Source organism: Ranitomeya variabilis, chromosome 2 (genome assembly GCF_051348905.1).
Source record: "Ranitomeya variabilis isolate aRanVar5 chromosome 2, aRanVar5.hap1, whole genome shotgun sequence".
Classification (NCBI taxonomy): domain Eukaryota; kingdom Metazoa; phylum Chordata; class Amphibia; order Anura; family Dendrobatidae; genus Ranitomeya; species Ranitomeya variabilis.
Genome location: NC_135233.1, coordinates 986,278,116 through 986,299,302, shown reverse-complemented (window position 1 = coordinate 986,299,302; position 21,187 = coordinate 986,278,116). Strand labels below are relative to the sequence as shown.

General features: G+C 43.9%; 1 protein-coding gene across 2 annotated transcripts in view; it reads left to right on the top strand.

Annotated features, from left to right (window-relative positions):
- The window catches only part of WDFY1 (WD repeat and FYVE domain containing 1), a 46,384-nt gene extending 25,791 nt beyond the window's left edge, over window positions 1-20,593 (top strand). Inside the window, exons 6-13 of one of the 2 annotated variants that reach the window (XM_077290897.1) lie at window positions 2,762-2,868; window positions 5,271-5,397; window positions 10,258-10,363; window positions 11,021-11,122; window positions 11,239-11,369; window positions 15,639-15,747; window positions 18,271-19,717; window positions 20,057-20,593. In XM_077290897.1, coding sequence (XP_077147012.1) covers window positions 2,762-2,868; window positions 5,271-5,397; window positions 10,258-10,363; window positions 11,021-11,122; window positions 11,239-11,369; window positions 15,639-15,747; window positions 18,271-18,330 — 742 coding nt within the window. In that variant the 3' untranslated portion in view covers window positions 18,331-19,717; window positions 20,057-20,593. Of the gene's footprint in view, window positions 1-2,761; window positions 2,869-5,270; window positions 5,398-10,257; window positions 10,364-11,020; window positions 11,123-11,238; window positions 11,370-15,638; window positions 15,748-18,270; window positions 19,718-19,753 lie in introns of both variants that reach the window. The other variant, XM_077290896.1, reaches the window with a different exon arrangement.
- The last annotated feature ends 594 nt before the right edge of the window (window positions 20,594-21,187 follow it).

Sequence of the window (21,187 nt, the reverse complement as noted above, 5' to 3'; positions counted from 1 at the left end):
CCCTAAGAGTTGTGCAACAGTCTGGTATATCCAAGCTGCAGCTGCTAATTTTATAGCTGCTTGAGGTCTAAAACGGAAAATGCTCCCCCTAGTGGTAAATATATATATTTGTACAAAATTATATAAGATTTTTCATATAGAAATGTTTGCAAACATCGCATTAATACATTGTAATTACTATTTTAAGCTTTATTTCACAAAAAAGAAACTACAAGAATACTGGTGGCACCTTCCCTTTAAGATGGCTATATCACTGTATTATGAATGGGCATTGTCATACATATTGGCCCCCATTCATCACACTTCTGCTATATGTATGCTAGGGTGCTAAGCCCGCTTCATACAAGGTAGGAACGGTCTTACCCAGCCATCACTTGCAATCGCCGCTCTTTAGCCACTATATAATGCCACTGTCAATCTCTGAAAGCAGCATTCAGATGGCGGGATCGTGTGCCATGACCGTTCCAGAGCCCATTGGCCCCTCACTTGTGATGGGTTGCCATTGGCAGCCAGGGGCCTACTAAAGCCCCCCGGTCTCTGCCATTTTTGTGTAATTCTAAAGCCCAACCACACTCATAGGAAAAGGAATAATAGAAAAAAAGGTTTAAAGTTTTAATAGACACCCTTATTTTAAAAACCAAATGAAAATATACTATTGCCACCACTGTAAAAGTCTGATCTGTCTGTAAATATAAACTTAATTAGCCCATAAGGTAATGTAATAAAGAGAAAACAATCCAAGAGCCAGAATTGCTGGTTTTCGATCATTTCCTCTCCCCCCAAGAAAATGCACCGAAAAATGATCAAAACATCGTATGTATCTTAAAATATTTTACTGTATGTTACTCTTATATAGCGCCATTAATTCCACAGCGCTTTACAGACCTCATCAACAAGCGCTCACCGCTCCATCAGCAGAAACGGAAAAACATGACAAATCTCACAAATGAACACAAACCAAATTTAAAAAAAAAATACTGAGCATGTGAACTTGGCTGGCATGGCAGTGTATGGTAGCAAAGTCATTTTTAACCCCTTTGCGCTTATGGGTGTAACTTGCATCCTGTGCTGGGTTGCCAGGTGTAGAGGAGGTTCAGGAGCTCAGCTCTGTCCATCCATACATTAGATGCCGGCTGTATTAAATAGTTGGCACCTGTCTAACAACCATTCCATAGCTGAGATCTGGTTACTGACCATTTAAATACCACTGTCAATCCTTTTTTTTTTTTTTTGCAGCACTTAAATGACGTCACAGCCAATGTCCGCAGCGGCTCCCACAGGCACCTCGTTACGTCATTGTAGGATGCTGATAAGGCTACTTTCACCGTTGCCCGCAGGATGTGTTTTTTCTCCATACACTTGCATTAGCGACGCATTGTGACGGAGTGCCACACGTCGCATCCATCGTGCGATGGATGCGTCGTGTTTTGGCGGACCGTCGGCACAAAAAAAGTTCGTAACTTTTTTTGTGCGTCGCGTCTGCCATTTTCGACTGCACATGCGCAGCCAAATCTCCGCCCCCTCCTCCCCGGACATTACAATGGGGCAGCGGATGCGTTGTAAAACTGCATCCGCTGCCCACGTCTTGCAGTTATTTCACAGCATGCGTCGGTACGTCGGCCTGACGCATTGCGACGGGCCCGTACCGACGCTAGTGTGAAAGTAGCCTAAATTACAATGACAGGCGAGGGCCTCGTCACTTCCATCTTGGTCCTCAGAAGCTCAGCTACATTGTATTGCAGCAGCTTGTATAAGTGATCGAATGATTGCAGATTCAAGTCCCCTAAAGGGACTAACAAAGTATAGACAAAATGAGTTTTTACAAATAAGAAATGCAATCATCCCTTCTCCTCCACCGTTAAAATTTTTTAAAAAAACCGAACAAATAAATCAGATCTATTCCACAACAGTATGATCTATCGAAATCTGTAACTAATTAACCTAATTGCTAAATGCTGTGATCAGAAAAAAAAATCAAAAATCTCCACGCATCTCTAAAAACAAACAAAAAAAAAAAACAATAAAAAGCCATCAATACTCGCAATCCAAAAAAACAAGCCTTCACCCAGGTCCATGATATGGGTCTTGGAAAATGTGTACACAAACCAAATTTTTTTTTTTTGTCAGACTTCTCAATTCTTTCTTTCAACGCTCACCAAAAGTGTTATATATTTTCTTTTTTTTTTTTTTACTCTATGTATTCATCCTCACGTGGGAAATCATGCTATCCGGTCTTGTTTACTATATACTGAATGCAGCAAAACAAACCCCAATGGCTGAATTGCATGATATTCACCATTTCATCTCACTTGTAATTTTTCCTTTATTATTCAGTACATTATATGGTAAAATGAATGGTGTCATTCAAAATTGCAACTCGTCCCACAAAGAACAAGTCCTTGTACGTCTGTGTACACAGAAAAGAGTTATGGCTCTTGGAAGAAGGGAAGGAAAACCGAAAGCGCAAAAGCGAAAAATTAAGTGTTAATACCCAGATCCAATATCACCCCCATAGCTTTCCCCAGGGTTATACCTTCAGTAATGTGATGGTAAGTGAAGCAAAGCGTAAGCTCTCGTGGGAAAGCGCAGCATAGAATCAATGTATGCAGAGTTATTTCTATCTTCACATACATATACAGAGGTAAGGTTTCATTTACTTTTTATGTTTTTTTTTTTGTTTTGTTTTTTTTGGGTTGGGGGGATTCTTTTATCTGTGCAACCTCTGTAAGAAGCGACATGATCCCTAACCACCCCCGTACAGGTATGATGAGGAAACCAAATATGCTTTTGTGGGAGACTTCTCTGGCCAGGTCACGCTGTTGAAGCTGGACACCTGCTCCGTCATCTCCACCCTCAAAGGTCATGAAGGTAACTTCCGATGCAAAGCTGTATTTTAGTAAGTGATATAGATTTTGCTGTAGTATTCTTCTCACTGTAAAGGACATTAGATAATAAACTTTTGTTTTGTTATCGGAAAATGCTCAGAAAAGCGTGTGGGAGAAAAACTGCACCGTGGGCATCATAGGAGCATTTTGCCACTCGAGTATTTCTAGTGGGTTTTGGAGTAAAATTCACTCAACAATCCAAGTAATCAATAAAAACTACATGTAACGGATTCAATAGAAGGCATACCCTTCCTAACCCGTGCTTTTTATTGACCGCCGTACTATGAGCGCTTTTGTCTCCTGAGCTGCACACTTCTTACTACTTACCTGGACTGTGAGATATCTGAAAACAATGTTTCATATTTGGCAGTCACTTCAATTGCCTGTAGATGTTTGTTAATCTTTTTATAAAGGGTTTTCCACTACTTAGACAACCCCCTCAGAATTCCTGTGTTTCCCCCAGTAAAGTAACACTGTTAGTCAGCGCCGTTCTATCTGTGTCAGCACTGGCTCTGAGCTTGTGTGACATTATGTCATGCAATCCCTGCTCCCAATCAGCGCTGGCTCCTACGGACGTAGTTGACATCCAACGTAAACGATGGCTGCGGCTGCTTTCTCATTTCCTCCGGATGTCTTGATTTGTCTGAAGGCGGGGAGAGTGATGGCCGTGCTGATTGGCTGCAGGAATTGCTTAGAATAACATTGTCACATGCGCTCCAGGAGAACCAGTGTCGACATCGCTGGAACGGCACCGGACCCGGAGGTGAATATAGGTGTTATTGTTTTACTGTCGGGAAACGGTTCTAGGGGTTGTCCAACACTCACATGACCCCTTCTAAATACCTGTGAGTCTACGATGGCAAAAAATATAGTATCCAAGCCTTTCCTATTTTTAATTTTTTGGGAGAGAGGAAGATTTCAATGTGGATTGTGCTGCAAATTTCAACCATTGCATAGATTGCAGATTTTCATCCAGGAAAGTGCGGGCAGATATTTGTGTCTTTCATGTGACCATGTGACACATGTGAAATGGATCTTCTGTCCACACGACTGGAATAAAATTTCTGTTACTGTCTAATGATCATTTAGGCTTTAGTGCAATACTTCTTGCAACTGACAGGTGGCGCTACAAGCAAGTAGTCCGTCAGAAACGGCAGCTGCGTAAATCGGATGATTTTGTCTATGGCTGAAAATGTTTTACCATTTATGAAAGGAGGAGGTCTCATGGTAGCTGTCCCGGGGACCATAGCTGAATACTCATGAAATAAAGAAAATAAATCTGTAAATTTCATATCTACAAACCCAGCATTGGACGCTCTACAGGACTACGTGTTCTACGTGTGTTCTCCTTATTAGATGTAACATATAGCATGGGTGTTATATGTAATCTCCTGCTAAGGGGGGTGTAAGAGGACCTAAGTACAGAACTGAATCAGCAGAGACCCCGTCTGTTACATTCTATGTAGTAAAAATGGGGTTGTGACTTTATTATAGATTCCCCACAATGTTTAAATCCTGACCCCTTTAGGAGTAGGAAGACTATCGGGTTGTACCTTCCCGGCACCTCCTCATCTGCTCTGTTACATTCCCCTCGATGTGTCAGACTAGTGATTCCTACTCCAGTCTTGCTCATAATCCCACTGGAGTAAGGTGTGGTAATTTAAAACCCCACTCCAGCGTTTTGTCATAGCCCCGTTGGAGTGAAGAAATGTAATTCCCCGCCCCCATTCTCATACTCCCCTGCCGCCACCTTCATCCTGTTCCAGCATCGCCCCCGTCGATCTCCGGTGACGTAAGCTGCCGGCAGCTCCGGTGTTTCATCGAGTGCGCTGGAGGTCACCGATCAATGAAAGTCTATGAGGGCCTTGTTCTGGCCTCCTTCTGGCTCTCATAGACTTGCATTGAGCGTGACGTAACTCCTGACTTCAGGCCAGTGAGAAGTTACTGGCACAAGATGGTGCCGCGGGAGCTGAGCGGCGTCAGTAGAAGGCGAATCCGCCAGAAGGGGAGTATAACAATGGGGCCAAGGGGCTTGCATTTAAAGCGCCACTGGTACTGAAACCCCCCCACAAACGCTGAAGTAGTGCTTTATGAATCCCCTAATAAATGTGGCACATCTGTGTCATTTTTGTGGCTTGCAGTGCCCCAGGAAGTCTATCTGGCCATGTTTATTACTATAAGGACCCACGTTTTATTAGAGCTGGGGCTGCTGTAACAACGGAAAGGGGTGCACAAAAAATGCAACTTTGATACCAAGAAAAATTGCAGTAATTGCTTTTATAAATATCCCCATAGGGCGGATTTACCACTTCTATCAGACTGTTCTCTTCACCCATTGATTATGAAGCAGATTTATTGTTACATTTTTTTTTCTTCTCATTTTAGGCAGCATCTCATGTCTGTACTGGGATCCTGTCCAGCGCTATCTGTTTTCAGGTTCATCTGATCACAGCATCATCTTGTGGGATATTGGAGGGCGACAAGGACGAACACTCATCCTACAAGGACACCAGTAAGAATTTCACATTGCTTTTGCTCCAGGAAAGTGTGTGACATTGTTCACTCTCGGATATTGGACCAACAATTCCTGGCCCCGAGCCAAGTCCGCACTTTAATTCACTTCAGTGGCGACTGACGTCCATGGTCAATGGTTGATTGACGTCCAGTCACTTAACCCCTTCATGACCCAGCCTATTTTGGCCCTAATGACCTTGCCATTTTTTGCAATTCTGACCAGTGTCCCTTTATGAGGTAATAACTCAGGAACGCTTCAACGGATCCTTGCGGTTCTGAGATTGTTTTTTGTGACATATTGGGCTTCATGTTAGTGGTAAATTTAGGTCGATAATTTCTGAGTTTATTTGTGAAAAAAACGGAAATTTGGCGAAAATTTTGAAAATTTTGCAATTTTCACATTTTGAATTTTTATTCTGTTAAACCAGAGAGTTATGTGACACAAAATAGTTAATAAATAACATTTCCCACATGTCTACTTTACATCAGCACAATTTAGGAAATAAATTTTTTTTTTGCTAGGAAGTTATAAGGGTTAAAATTTGACCAGTGATTTCTCATTTTTACAACAAAATTTACAAAACCATTTTTTTTAGGGACCACCTCACATTTGAAGTCAGTTTGAGGGTTCTATATGGCTGAAAATACCCAAAAGTGACACCATTCTAAAAACTGCACCCCTCAAGCTGCTCAAAACCACATTCAAGAAGTTTATTAACCCTTCACGTGTTTCACAGCAGCAGAAGCAACAAGGAGGGGAAAAATTAACATTTAACTTTTTAGTCACAAAAATGATCTTTTCGCAACAATTTTTTTATTTTCCCAAGGGTAAAAGGAGAAACTGGACCACGAATGTTGTTGTCCAATTTGTCCTGAGTACGCTGATACCTCATATGTGGGGGTAAACCACTGTTTGGGCGCACGGCAGGGCTCGGAAGGGAAGGAGCGCCATTTGACTTTTTGAATGAAAAATTGGCTCCAATCTTTAGCGGACACCATGTCGCGTTTGGAGAGCCCCCGTGTGCCTAAACATTGGAGCTCCCCCACAAGTGACCCCATTTTGGAAACTAGACCCCCGAAGGAACTTATCTAGAAGCATAGTGAGCACTTTAAACCCCCAGGTGCTTCACAAATTAATCCGTAAAAATGAAAAAGTACTTTTTTTTTCACACAAATTTTCTTTTAGCCTCAATTTTTTCATTTTCACATGGGCAACAGAATAAAATGGATCCTAAAATTTGTTGGGCAATTTCTCCTGAGTACGCCAATACCTCATATGTGGGGGTAAACTACTGTTTGGGTGCACGGCAAGGCTTGGAAGGGAAGGCGCGCCATTTGACTTTTTGAATGGAAAATTTGCTCCAATCGTTAGTGGACACCATGTTGCGTTCGGAGAGCCCCTGTGTGCCTAAACATTGGAGCTCCCCTACAAGTGACCCCATTTTGGAAACTAGACCCCCCAAGGAACTAATCTAGTTTATAGTGAGCACTTAAAACCCCCAGGTGCTTCACAGAAGTTTATAACGCAGAGCCATGAAAATAAAAAAATATTTTTCTTTCCTCAAAAATGATTTTTTAACCCACAATTTTTTATTTTCCCAAGGGTAACAGGAGAAATTGGACCCCAAAAGTTGTTGTGCAGTTTCTCCTGAGTACGCTGATACCCCATATGTGGGGGTAAACCACTGTTTTGGCACACGTCGGGGAGCGGAAGGGAAGTAGTGACGTTTTGAAATGCAGACTTTAATGGAATGCTCTGCGGGCGTCACGTTGCGTTTGCAGAGCCCCTGATGTGCCTAAACAGTAGAAACTCCCCACAATTGACCCCACTTTGGAAACTAGACCCCCAAGGGAACTTACCTAGATGTGTGGTGAGCACTTTGAACCCCCAAGTGCTTCACAGAAGTTTATAACGCAGAGCCGTGAAAATAATAAATGTGTCTCCTTTCCTCAAAAATATTTTTTTAGCCCAGAATTTTTTAATTTTCCCAAGGGTAACAGGAAAAATTTGACCCCAAAAGTTGTTGTCCAGTTTCTCCTGAGTACGCTGATACCCCATATGTGGGGGTAAACCACTGTTTGGGCACATGGCGGGGCTCGGAAGGGAAGTAGTGACATTTGAAATGCAGACTTTGATGGAATGGTCTGCGGGCGTCACGTTGCATTTGCAGAGCCCCTGATGTGCCTAAACAGTAGAAACACCCCACAAGTGACCCCATTTTGGAAACTAGACCCCAAAAGGATCTTATCTAGATGTGTGGTGAGCACTTTCAACCCCCAAGTGTTTCACATAAGTTTATAACGTAGAGCCGTGAAAATTATGTTTTAGCAAGTAATTTTTTATTTTTGCAAGGGTAACAGGAGAATTTGGACCCCAATAGTTGTTGCCCAGTTTGTCCTGAGTACGCTGGTATCCCATATGTGGGGGTAAACCACTGTTTGGGCGCACGTCGGGGCTTGGAAGGGAGGGCGCACCATTTGACTTTTTGAACGCAAGATTGGCTGGAATCAATGGTGGCGCCATGTTGCGTTTGGAGACCCCTGATGTGCCTAAACAGTGGAAACCCCTCAATTCTAACTTCAACACTAACCCCAACACACCCCTAACCCTAATCCCAACTGTAGCCATAACCCTAATCACAACCCTAACCCCAACACACCCCTAACCACAACCCTAACCCCAACACACCCGTAACCCTAAATCCAACCCTAATCCTAACCCTAATCCCAACCCTACCCACAACTGTAACCCCAACACAACCCTAACCCTATCCTTAACCCTAACCACAAGCCTAATCTTAACCCTATTTCCAACCCTAGCCCTAATTCCAACCCTAAGGGTACCGTCTCACATAACGATTTACCAACGATCACGACCAGCGATACGACCTGGCCGTGATCGTTGGAAAGTCATTGTGTGGTCGCTGGGGAGCTGTCACACAGACCGCTCTGACTGAGTGCCGCCGTACAGTGAGAGCAGAGCGCAGCGGTGACGTCACTGCTGTGCTGTGCTCTCACTTTCCGGCCGGCAGACAGTCAGAGCGGGAAGCAGACGGCAAGGGACCTGAAGGACACCGAAATGTATGTACGGTTTTTTTTTTTTTTTTTTTACGCTGGTAACCACGGTAAAAATCGGGTTACTAAGCGCGGCCCTGCGCTTAGTAACCCGATGTTTACCCTGGTTACAAGTGTGTGACAGCTATCCAGCGATGCGTTCACAACGATCCAGCGATGACAGCGGGAGATCCAGCGACGAAAGAAAGTTCCAAACAATCTGCTACGACGTACGATTCTCAGCAGGGTCCCTGATCGCTGCTGCGTGTCAGACACAGCGATATCGTATGGATATCGCTGGAACGTCACGGATCGTACCGTCGTAGCGATCAAAGTGCCACTGTGAGACGGTACCCTAACTCTAATTCCAACCCTAAGGCTATGTGCCCACTTTGCGGATTCGTGTGAGATTTTTCCGCACCATTTTTGAAAAATCCGCAGGTAAAAGGCACTGCGTTTTACCTACGGATTTACAGCGGATTTCCAGTGTTTTTTGTGCGGATTTCACCTGCGGATTCCTATTGAGGAACAGGTGTAAAACGCTGCGGAATCCGCACAAAATTGACATGCTGCGGAAAATACACAGCGTTTCCGCATGGTATTTTCCGCACCATGGGCACAGCGGATTTGGTTTTCCATAGGTGTACATGGTACTGTAAACCTGATGGAAAACTGCTACGAATTCGCAGCGGCCAATCCGCGTCGGATCCGCGGCCAATCCGCGGCAATCCGCTGCGGATTCGCAGCCACATCCGCACTGTGTGCACATGCCCTAACCCTACCCCTAACCCTACCCCTAATTCTAACCCTAATTCTAACCCTAGTTCAAACCCTAACCCTAGCAGAAAAAAAATATATATATATTTTATTTATTTTTATTATTGTCCCTATGGGGGTGATAAAGGGGGGTCATTTACTATTTTTTTTATTTTGATCACTGTGATAGGCTATATCGCAGTGATCAAAATATATCTGAAACGAATCTGCCAGCTGGCAGATTCGGCGGGCGCAGTGCGCATGCGCCCGCCATATTGGAAGATGGCGGCGCCCACGGAGAAGCCGGACGGACACCGGGAGGCCCGGTAAGTATGTAGGGGGGTGATCGGATCACGGGAGGGGGGGGGGACCGGAGCACAGGGAGGGGGCACCGGAGCACGGGGGGAGCGGACAGGAGGACGGAGGAGCGGACAGGACGACTTAGGGGGGCGGACCACGTAACGGAGCACTGGGGGGGCGATCGGTGGGGTGGGGGCAGATTAGGTTTTCCAGCCATGGCCGATGATATTGCAGCATCGGCCATGGCTGGATTGTAATATTTCACCGTTTTTTTGGGTGAAATATTACAAATCACTCTGATTGGCAGTTTCACTTTCAACAGCCAATCAGAGCGATCATAGCCACGAGGGGGTGAAGCCACCCCCCCTGGGCTGAAGCACCACTCCCCCTGTTCCTGCAGATCGGGTGAAATTGGAGTTAACCCTTTCACCCGATCTGCAGGAGCGCGATCCCTCCATGACGCATACGCTGCGTCACAGGTCGGATTGGCACCGACTTTCATGACGCAGCGTATGCGTCAAAGGTCGGGAAGGGGTTAATACTGAAGTGCTGGTAGTGTTAGAGCGGATGACTTAAAAAGCAGGTAGCCAGCAGACGTCATTGTCCGTCACCCTCACTATCTGTGGTGCACAGATGAAGTGTCACTTACTGTGTATTATTGGAATATGATTTTTTTCCTGCAACCAGACATGTCTGCACATTTGATATGGTAAGTGATGGTAAATCCTGTCTCTTCCCTGTATTCTAGTGATAAGGTACAAGGCCTGTGCTATCTGCAGCTCACTCGGCAGCTCGTCTCCTGTTCAGTCGATGGAGGAATCTGTGTTTGGAATATGGATGTCGAAAGAAAAGAGGTAGTGGAACTTTTAAGTCTTGGTTTTCAGTCTTGCACATTTATGCATCTGTTGTTTCAATGTCAAAACAGGCAAAAAAATTCCAAGTGGGGTGAAATAATGAAGAAAAAAAAATGCAATTCTGCCATCGGCTGCTTGGGTGGGTTATTTTGACTGTATTCATTGCACATTGAAAGTGACCTGGCGATGAACTTCTCCAGGTCAGTACTAGTAGTTCAATGCCAAGTACGGTGGGGGGGGGGGGGGTGTTTATTATTATTATTATTATTATTATTATTATTTATATAGCACCATTAATTCCATGGTGCTGTACATGAGGAAGGGGTTACATACAGGGTTATAGGTATCGGTTACAGTAAACATTTTGCAATGACAGACTGGTAAAGAGGGGAGAGGACCCTGTCCTTGCGGACTTACATTCTACATTCTCGTTTGTAGCTTCATAGGAAGCTAAGGTGCCACGTGTTGGTGACTCTTTCAGGAGTCTTCATTGCAGATCTTCACGTTTCATTATGTCAGTGAGGTCATTTCACCCCTTGTGTGATGAATCGGACACTGCATGGTGAACCACAACTCCGATGTGAACAGAGGCTTACATGCTCCCTGGTGTTTTGATTACAAATTGGAATACATTTCTCCCTATTTTCTGTATTCCAGGCTCCTCAATGGTTGGAAAGCGACTCATGTCAAAAGTGTGCCCAGCCGTTCTTTTGGAACATAAAACAGATGTGGGACACAAGGACTATGGGGTTACGCCAGGTAATAGAACGGAGAGAAGGATCCTCTCCCTTTGCCTCTGTCAGTACTTTCTCAGTGTCTGTGTCATACTTCTTGACATGTTGAGGAGCTTTATGTTGTTCCCTTTGTCCCTGTAGCATCACTGCAGGAAATGCGGACAGGCAGTCTGTGGGAAATGCAGCTCCAAGAGGTCCAGCTACCCCATTATGGGTTTCGAGTTCCAGGTGCGGGTCTGTGACTTCTGCTATGAAAGCATAAAAGACGAGGAGTGAGTATTCTGACTGATTGCATTGTAGTTGTTCACAGTCCCATAGTTAATACAGTTGGGGGCAACCCTTAAATCTAAATCAGATGTTCTCTGGTATAAAAATGTTTGACTGGCAAGCTTTTTCTAGGATCCATGGCAGACAGCTGGTGTGTCTACATAGAGCAACATGCCCCCTCGCCAGATGGCTGGAAAAGATGATGGCAGTGTTAACGGGTGTTGTCGGTTTTAATTAATACCCACTTAGGTCATTGTAGATGAAGTTGGTGACCCTTACTTGGGTCATTGTAGATGAAGTTGGTGACCCTTACTTGGGTCATTGTAGATGAAGTTGGTGACCCTTACTTGGGTCATTGTAGATGAAGTTGGTGACCCTTACTTGGGTCATTGTAGATGAAGTTGGTGACCCTTACTTGGGTCATTGTAGATGAAGTTGGTGACCCTTACTTGGGTCATTGTAGATGAAGTTGGTGACCCTTACTTGGGTCATTGTAGATGAAGTTGGTGACCCTTACTTGGGTCATTGTAGATGAAGTTGGTGACCCTTACTTGGGTCATTGTAGATGAAGTTGGTGACCCTTACTTGGGTCATTGTAGATGAAGTTGGTGACCCTTACTTGGGTCATTGTAGATGAAGTTGGTGACCCTTACTTGGGTCATTGTAGATGAAGTTGGTGACCCTTACTTGGGTCATTGTAGATGAAGTTGGTGACCCTTACTTGGGTCATTGTAGATGAAGTTGGTGACCCTTACTTGGGTCATTGTAGATGAAGTTGGTGACCCTTACTTGGGTCATTGTAGATGAAGTTGGTGACCCTTACTTGGGTCATTGTAGATGAAGTTGGTGACCCTTACTTGGGTCATTGTAGATGAAGTTGGTGACCCTTACTTGGGTCATTGTAGATGAAGTTGGTGACCCTTACTTGGGTCATTGTAGATGAAGTTGGTGACCCTTACTTGGGTCATTGTAGATGAAGTTGGTGACCCTTACTTGGGTCATTGTAGATGAAGTTGGTGACCCTTACTTGGGTCATTGTAGATGAAGTTGGTGACCCTTACTTGGGTCATTGTAGATGAAGTTGGTGACCCTTACTTGGGTCATTGTAGATGAAGTTGGTGACCCTTACTTGGGTCATTGTAGATGAAGTTGGTGACCCTTACTTGGGTCATTGTAGATGAAGTTGGTGACCCTTACTTGGGTCATTGTAGATGAAGTTGGTGACCCTTACTTGGGTCATTGTAGATGAAGTTGGTGACCCTTACTTGGGTCATTGTAGATGAAGTTGGTGACCCTTACTTGGGTCATTGTAGATGAAGTTGGTGACCCTTACTTGGGTCATTGTAGATGAAGTTGGTGACCCTTACTTGGGTCATTGTAGATGAAGTTGGTGACCCTTACTTGGGTCATTGTAGATGAAGTTGGTGACCCTTACTTGGGTCATTGTAGATGAAGTTGGTGACCCTTACTTGGGTCATTGTAGATGAAGTTGGTGACCCTTACTTGGGTCATTGTAGATGAAGTTGGTGACCCTTACTTGGGTCATTGTAGATGAAGTTGGTGACCCTTACTTGGGTCATTGTAGATGAAGTTGGTGACCCTTACTTGGGTCATTGTAGATGAAGTTGGTGACCCTTACTTGGGTCATTGTAGATGAAGTTGGTGACCCTTACTTGGGTCATTGTAGATGAAGTTGGTGACCCTTACTTGGGTCATTGTAGATGAAGTTGGTGACCCTTACTTGGGTCATTGTAGATGAAGTTGGTGACCCTTACTTGGGTCATTGTAGATGAAGTTGGTGACCCTTACTTGGGTCATTGTAGATGAAGTTGGTGACCCTTACTTGGGTCATTGTAGATGAAGTTGGTGACCCTTACTTGGGTCATTGTAGATGAAGTTGGTGACCCTTACTTGGGTCATTGTAGATGAAGTTGGTGACCCTTACTTGGGTCATTGTAGATGAAGTTGGTGACCCTTACTTGGGTCATTGTAGATGAAGTTGGTGACCCTTACTTGGGTCATTGTAGATGAAGTTGGTGACCCTTACTTGGGTCATTGTAGATGAAGTTGGTGACCCTTACTTGGGTCATTGTAGATGAAGTTGGTGACCCTTACTTGGGTCATTGTAGATGAAGTTGGTGACCCTTACTTGGGTCATTGTAGATGAAGTTGGTGACCCTTACTTGGGTCATTGTAGATGAAGTTGGTGACCCTTACTTGGGTCATTGTAGATGAAGTTGGTGACCCTTACTTGGGTCATTGTAGATGAAGTTGGTGACCCTTACTTGGGTCATTGTAGATGAAGTTGGTGACCCTTACTTGGGTCATTGTAGATGAAGTTGGTGACCCTTACTTGGGTCATTGTAGATGAAGTTGGTGACCCTTACTTGGGTCATTGTAGATGAAGTTGGTGACCCTTACTTGGGTCATTGTAGATGAAGTTGGTGACCCTTACTTGGGTCATTGTAGATGAAGTTGGTGACCCTTACTTGGGTCATTGTAGATGAAGTTGGTGACCCTTACTTGGGTCATTGTAGATGAAGTTGGTGACCCTTACTTGGGTCATTGTAGATGAAGTTGGTGACCCTTACTTGGGTCATTGTAGATGAAGTTGGTGACCCTTACTTGGGTCATTGTAGATGAAGTTGGTGACCCTTACTTGGGTCATTGTAGATGAAGTTGGTGACCCTTACTTGGGTCATTGTAGATGAAGTTGGTGACCCTTACTTGGGTCATTGTAGATGAAGTTGGTGACCCTTACTTGGGTCATTGTAGATGAAGTTGGTGACCCTTACTTGGGTCATTGTAGATGAAGTTGGTGACCCTTACTTGGGTCATTGTAGATGAAGTTGGTGACCCTTACTTGGGTCATTGTAGATGAAGTTGGTGACCCTTACTTGGGTCATTGTAGATGAAGTTGGTGACCCTTACTTTGGTTTTACAAAATGTAAAAAAAAATACATCTGCAGAGAAAAATACAGTCTGAAATCTACAGTGATAATGGCTGCGTAATATTAGTGACTTTTCTAAAGTCTATGTGCCAGAATTCTACCGCAAAACACATTGAAATGTCACAACATTTTCTTTTGACGTTTTTATGCCAGTTCAGCCAGATCTGCAAATGTGTGTGGGATAAGGTGTGGTTATGCCCGAATAGCAAATTTATCAGAAGCTACGCTGGTAATGTACTCCAGTTCCTGACTGTAGTAACATTTTTTGCGAAGGCGCCTGCCGATTGTAATATGCGCCTAGCTCATTAAAGGGAGTCTGTCGGCAGGTTTTTTCTATGTAATCTGAGAACTGCATGATGTAGAGCAGGGGTGGGGAACCTCAGGCCCCAGAGCCATTTACGGCCCTGGATGACCTTTTATCAGGCCTCTGGGCAGCTTTTCCGGGACAACATTCTTGAGCAGGGGGGTGTATTTGGATTGACACACACACACACACACACACACACACACACACACACACACACACACACACACACACACACACACACACACACACACACACACACACACACCACTGAAAGGCATGCAATGAAAGATTACGTCCTGACACCAGTGCCAATCAGGATGTACTTTGTCGGCGGAGTTTGTACGGCCCCGAAAGCTGGTATAAATATCCAAATGGCCCTTGGCAGAAAAAAGATTCCCCACACCTGATGTAGAGGCAGAGATCCTGATCCTGGCCATATATTATCGGGCTGCTTGCTGTAGTTTTTATTAAATCAGTGTTTTATCAGCAGGAGATCATCACTAGAGGACCCTGCATCCACCACTGATTAGCTGCTTTCTGCCTATGCACAGTGTACACAGGAAGCTCACAATCAGTTGTATGGGCAGGCTATACAAAGATCAACATTCAATGAACTAGTAAATCTGCAGCAGAGAAAACTTATTTTTATTTTCAAAATCGCAGCAAGCAGCCCAGTAAATGACACAACACTGGAATTGGGATATCTGCCCCTACACCATGCTGCTCTCACATGGAGTAGCAAAGGAACTGGTTACAGATTCCCTATAAGTGACATGCACGTGTCTTAATGAATTTGATGCATCTCACTCCAGTGTTGCATTCTTTGTGACTGGTGTGAACGTCACCAGTCTTGGTGGATCAGACCCTATTAGGTTACGTTGGCTGGTATAGATGTGTTTTAAGGGAAAAGAACTTCTATGTGTACAGAGGGGCATCTTGGAGGGTGAAGGGGGAGTGGATAATGGTTGTCACACATTGATACTAATAGCCTTCTTGCTTCCAATACTTCTGTGTAGCCGAGCATCGTTGGCCACGTTCCATGAGGGTAAACACAACATCTGCTTTATGACAATGGATGTCTCCCGAGGCCTTATGGTTACGTGTGGCACAGACCGACTAGTCAAGGTATCAGTTTTGTGTTTTGTTTTTTTTTCAATTCGTTCAAGAGCTGCTGTCGAAGATTTAGATATACGTTGACTGACAACATAGAGATGAATAAGGTAGGGAAACGGTAAGGCCTCTTTCACACTTGCGTTGTGTGACAACCGTCGCAATGCGTTGTTTTGGGGAAAAGACGGATCCTGCAAATGTGCCCGCCGGATGTGTTTTTTTCCCATTGACTTGTATTGCCGACGGACGCGACGTATGGCTATACGTCGCGTCCGTCGTGCACTGGATGCGTCGTGTTTTGGTGGACCGCCAGCACGAAAAAACGTTCAAGGGAACGTTTTTTCGTACATCGGGTCCGCCATTTCCTACCGCGCATGCGAGGCCGGAACTCCGCCCCCTCCCCGGGACTTTACAATGGGCAGCGGATGCATTGAAAAACTGCATCCGCTGCCCACGTTGTGACAAATTTTCACAAAGTGCGTCGGTACGTCGCGCTGATGCTTAGCGACGGACCCGTACCAACGCAAGTGTGAAAGAGACCTTACTGGGAAAAGCCATTTCAGTCATCGGGATGGCACCGACATGGGCTCAGTTACTGTTCTGTGTATAGAGAGCGGCGGCTGTAACCGCACCCTCAGCAGTGACTGACAGCAGCTCAGCATTAGAGCCAGCTGTCAGTCGGTGCCGGGGGCGCGCGGTTACAGCCGTACAGCACCACCCCTGTGACTGTAAGCTGAACGCTCCCTGGGCGGAATAAAGTTTCTTTTGTTAATTTCCTTTTGGCAGCGGGACTCTCGCAGTGTCAGAACACTATTAACCAACAAATAAACCCCATACCTGTAGGTTAATCGCGGTATTTTACATGACTAGTTCCCGGTAACTTGTCATTAGTTTCATACTGTCCAAAACTACAAGCAGCGTTAATCGGGTTGTCCACTACTTGGACAACCCCTTCTGAATTCCTGTGTTTCCCCTCAGTAAAATAAGAACATCTACACCCCTCCCAGTGCCGTCGTCGTACCACCAGTGTCAGCACTGACTCACCTGGGGCTTGCGTGGCATTATGTCACGTGATCCCTGTGGCCAATCAGCTCTGGCTTCACTCCCCTCTTCTTCGGACATAATTGACAGCCGAATGTAGTGAGCTCTGTAGCTGTTCTCACTGAAGGAGAGGGGAGTGAAGCCTGTGCTGATGTGTAATGCGAGCCCGGGGGAGCCATTGCTGACACCGCTGGTAAGGCGCCAGCCTCTCAGGTGAGTATAAGTATTATTAAAACCTAGGGATTCAGAAAGGGGTTGTCTGACTAGTGGGAAACCCCTTTAAATACCAACTGGGTCCTTTATTGTAGGAACTTTGTTTTACTCTGAAATGCTCTGTAGAAAATACTGTTTTAAAAAATGATTTGGCAAAGGTATAAGTGTGAGCTGGGCGGCTTCTCCATATCCGCTTGGTTTGATAGATGGGATTCTGTATATTCATGTACAGGGAGAGACCTGTCACCAAGCGGGGTATTGAGAAGTGCACGGTTCGCCTTGTGTCTGGCTCATTTTTAATTCTACTCCTAATTTGTGATGAGCGAGTGTACTCGTTGCTTGGGTTTTCACGAGCACGCTCGGGTGACCTCCGAGTATTTGTTAGTGTTCGGAGATTTAGTTTTCATCGCCGCAGCTGAATGATTTACAGCTATTAGCCAGCCTGACTACATGTGGGGGTTGCCTGGTTGCTAGGGAATCCCCACATGTAATAAAACTGGCTAATAGCTGTAAATCATGCTGCTGAGGCGATGAAAATTAAATATCCGAGCAGTCATAAATACTCGGAGACCATTCGAGCGTGCTCGGGAAAACCTGAGCAACGAGTTCACTCACTCATCACTACTCCTAATCTAAAATGCTGCCTTGTTTCAGAGCAAATAATAACTCTATAATGAGGGACCCCATCCTTACTTAAGGCCGCCCATGGTTCAAGCAGCATGAACCTTTGTAAAGCTAATGATTAATAAGCTTCACTAAACCTTACCATTTCCTATGTAATCGGTGCCATGCGGATACTGCCATACAAGTATGCACCGATTAGGTTCTTTGCTTGAGTCTTGTCAGATAAACTGAAGAGACTAGATCAGTGTTTCTCAACTCCAGTCCTCAAAACCCCACAACATGTCATGTTTTCAGGATTTCCTTAGTATTGCACAGGTGATAATTTCATCACCTGCTCAAGCATTAATTCCATCGCCTATGCAATACTAAGGAAATCCTGAAAACATGACCTGTTGTGGGGTCTTGAGGACTGGAGTTGAGAAACACTGGACTAGTGCATGCACTTACATTAGTCTGTAAATTGTCTGTTTAGTGCATGATCCAAAAATGTGATCATCTGAACAAGGCCTAAGACAAGTGTGCACAACTTCCATAATGTAAAACAAGCATTTTATAATCTATACATATAATATACATTGGGACCGGTGTCATTAACCACATTTAGTGTAGTCTTCTGTCTAAAAAAAATGTAAATTTAATATTTGATTTTCTGTTCTATAGATCTGGGACATGACACCGACAGTGGGTTGCAGTTTGGCAACAGGCTTTTCTCCTCGTTGATGCAATTGACTTGGTTCTGTCCAGAAGAAAGCACCTTAAGTACAATTCTTCCCGTGTACACCAGCTCGTCCTGGGCATCACCCGTTACTTCTCCGCTTCTCCTGGACATCACCGTTACGTCTCCGCTCCTCCTGGGCGTCGCCCATTACGTCTCCGCTCCTCCTGGGCATTGCCCGTTACTTCTCCGCTCCTCCTGGGCATCACCATTTCTTCTCCGCTCCTCCTGGGCATCGCCCGTTACTTCTCCGCTCCTCCTGGGCATCGTCCGTTACTTCTCCGTTCTTGTTGTACGTATGAAAGCAAAGCAGTGCAACAGCTTTCCCAGACATGGAGGAGGTGCCTTAGTCTCCACATACCTGCGCCACCATTACCTTTTTACTATGCTTCAGCCCACACTACTGGAACTTTTACAAGCTGTCTGCTATCACTAGAGGCTGGATGACTTCCAGCTGTGTATGATGGATTCACCAGCCTACAGAATGGTATGCAACTAAATGGAATACCTCAAAAGCCACCCTAAGATCCCCATTTTATCATTTAACGAGTACGGTCCCACATATCATGTAATAGACCTCACATGCAAGTTTTAAAGTGTACATACAGGCCTGTAAATTTGGACGCCATGGGTGGAGATACCGATGTCTTCAGTGGTTACATACCGGAGCTCGTGATGTCGATTGTAGCTCATTGTAGTCCATATTGTGTCAGCCGTGATCCTTGGTAACAAATGTAGATTGAGAATATGTGTAACCTGCTCCGTTTTGCAGAACTCTGAAATTATTATGTAATGCGACTGATTATGTTTTTGTTTTTTAGGTGTTTTTTTGATGTTTTGGTTAGTGTATTGTCCCAACGTGAGAAATGGAAAGGTGGTCAAACCGAAAACGTACACGTCTACTTCCTCCCTTTAGCATAAAATATACCATAAAATCCTCATGGGAACCACACTATAGCACATCCATCAAAACTATGAAGTATGGATTATTAGTTATGTGTGGCCAGAAAATGTAATGGACAATACGGGGATAAATCACTAGGCTTTACTATAAAAACACTAAAAGAGGACTACGATCAATAATCCCAAGAATAGTTTTTCAATATTACGAAAAATCTTTATTCAATAGGAACAAACAAGACCTGCACATACGAGCAAGGGGCTCACATACTGAAAGGGGGTGCAATATATTAACTCTAATCATAAGCATAGTATAACCCTTATTCTATTGCACATTCCCAAATGACCTAATGAAAGGTAAAAACAAGCATCTTATGTATACATGTTATATAGATTGTTCATCAACAAGTGTTGTACCTGATCAGATGGCTGGGAAAGTATCGGGACGCCCTCCCCGACGCACATTTCGGCTGGCAGAGCCTTTGACAAGGGGTAAAGGCTCTCCCAGCCGAAACGCGCGTCGGGGAGGGAGCAGTGTGACACTTTCAAAGCCATCTGATCAGATACAACACTTGTTGATAAACAATCTATATGCTTCTTTTTACCTTTCATTAGGCCATTTGGGAATGTGCACTAGAATAAGGGTTATACTATGCTTATGATTAGAGTTAATATATTGCACACCCTTTCAGTATGTGCATGTCTTGTTTGTTCCTCCCTCCATCTTCATGTACCCTTGTTATATTGAATAAAGATTTTTTGTAATATTGAAAACCTATTCTTGGGATTATTGATCGTAGTTCTCTTTTTGTGTTATATTCCTCCCTTTAGTGTTCAGGCCATGGCAAGATATGATCTTTCTGTCTTGTCATTTTAATAATGTTCTTTTTACAATTGTCTAAAGTCTGTTAAGTCTCCTAAGTAAGAATGTTCCCTAAATATAAATGTCCTCACTTATTAAGGTGGCATTCTCCAATATTCCACTTTTTTTCTATCGTCAAAATCTATAGGGTGGTAAAATGTCTTACAGGTGGAACAATATTTTGTGGCTATTGCCGTGTCTTATCCTACAGTCTTTCTGGCTGAGAAGTTGCTTGCAGCACCAGAAACCTTCCGAACAATTGCCAGGATTAAGCAAGGCGCATCCCGGTCCTTAGTCATTACCTAGCCAATAATGCCGAGGTCCAAGGACACATGAAGCTATGTTCCTGTTTTTTTGTTGTTGTGTTTTCTTTTTTTGTTTGTTTGGTTTTTTTTACCTAGTTGTCACGGTATTGGATCCTTGCCCTTTTAATATTGTGATAGTATGTTTTCAGAAAACTCAACAAGGAAATTCCTCAATTTTTTTCCTCCAACTCCTGCGTCTTTAAAAAAAAATAAAATATATATATATATATATATATATATATATATATATATAATATGTATGTGTGTGTGTGTGTGTGTGTATGTATATGTGTATATATATATATAATATATCTCCTCATGTCAAAAGAGGTGTTGAAAAATTTGGAAAAACAGTAAGAAAGCAAATACTGATTGCCAGACATGGCTAGTACCCAGTATCTACATTATATTTCATGTTTTCTTCTCTTTTTGCGGTAGATATCATCTGATGATCAGAATGGGTTGTGGCAGGCCTAAAAGTACACACTGGAAAAAAAAGCAACGTGTGCACAAGATTTCAGAAATCTCATTGATTTACGCTGGTTTTGTAAAGTGCTGCGTATTTTATGCAACCAATACGCTACATGTGAACATTCCCTTATTCAGGTTTTTCATATTTCCTTACGTATTACAACATATAAATCTGACAGGTCCTTTTTTTAAATGTTCATATAGTGAAAAAAGTAGCAAAAGCGTCCAGAATTGAAAAAAATTATCTTCTTTATGACTTCATCACAACTAAAGGGAAACAACAAAATTTCCACCCCAACACACACGTGGACCCTGGCCGAGCCG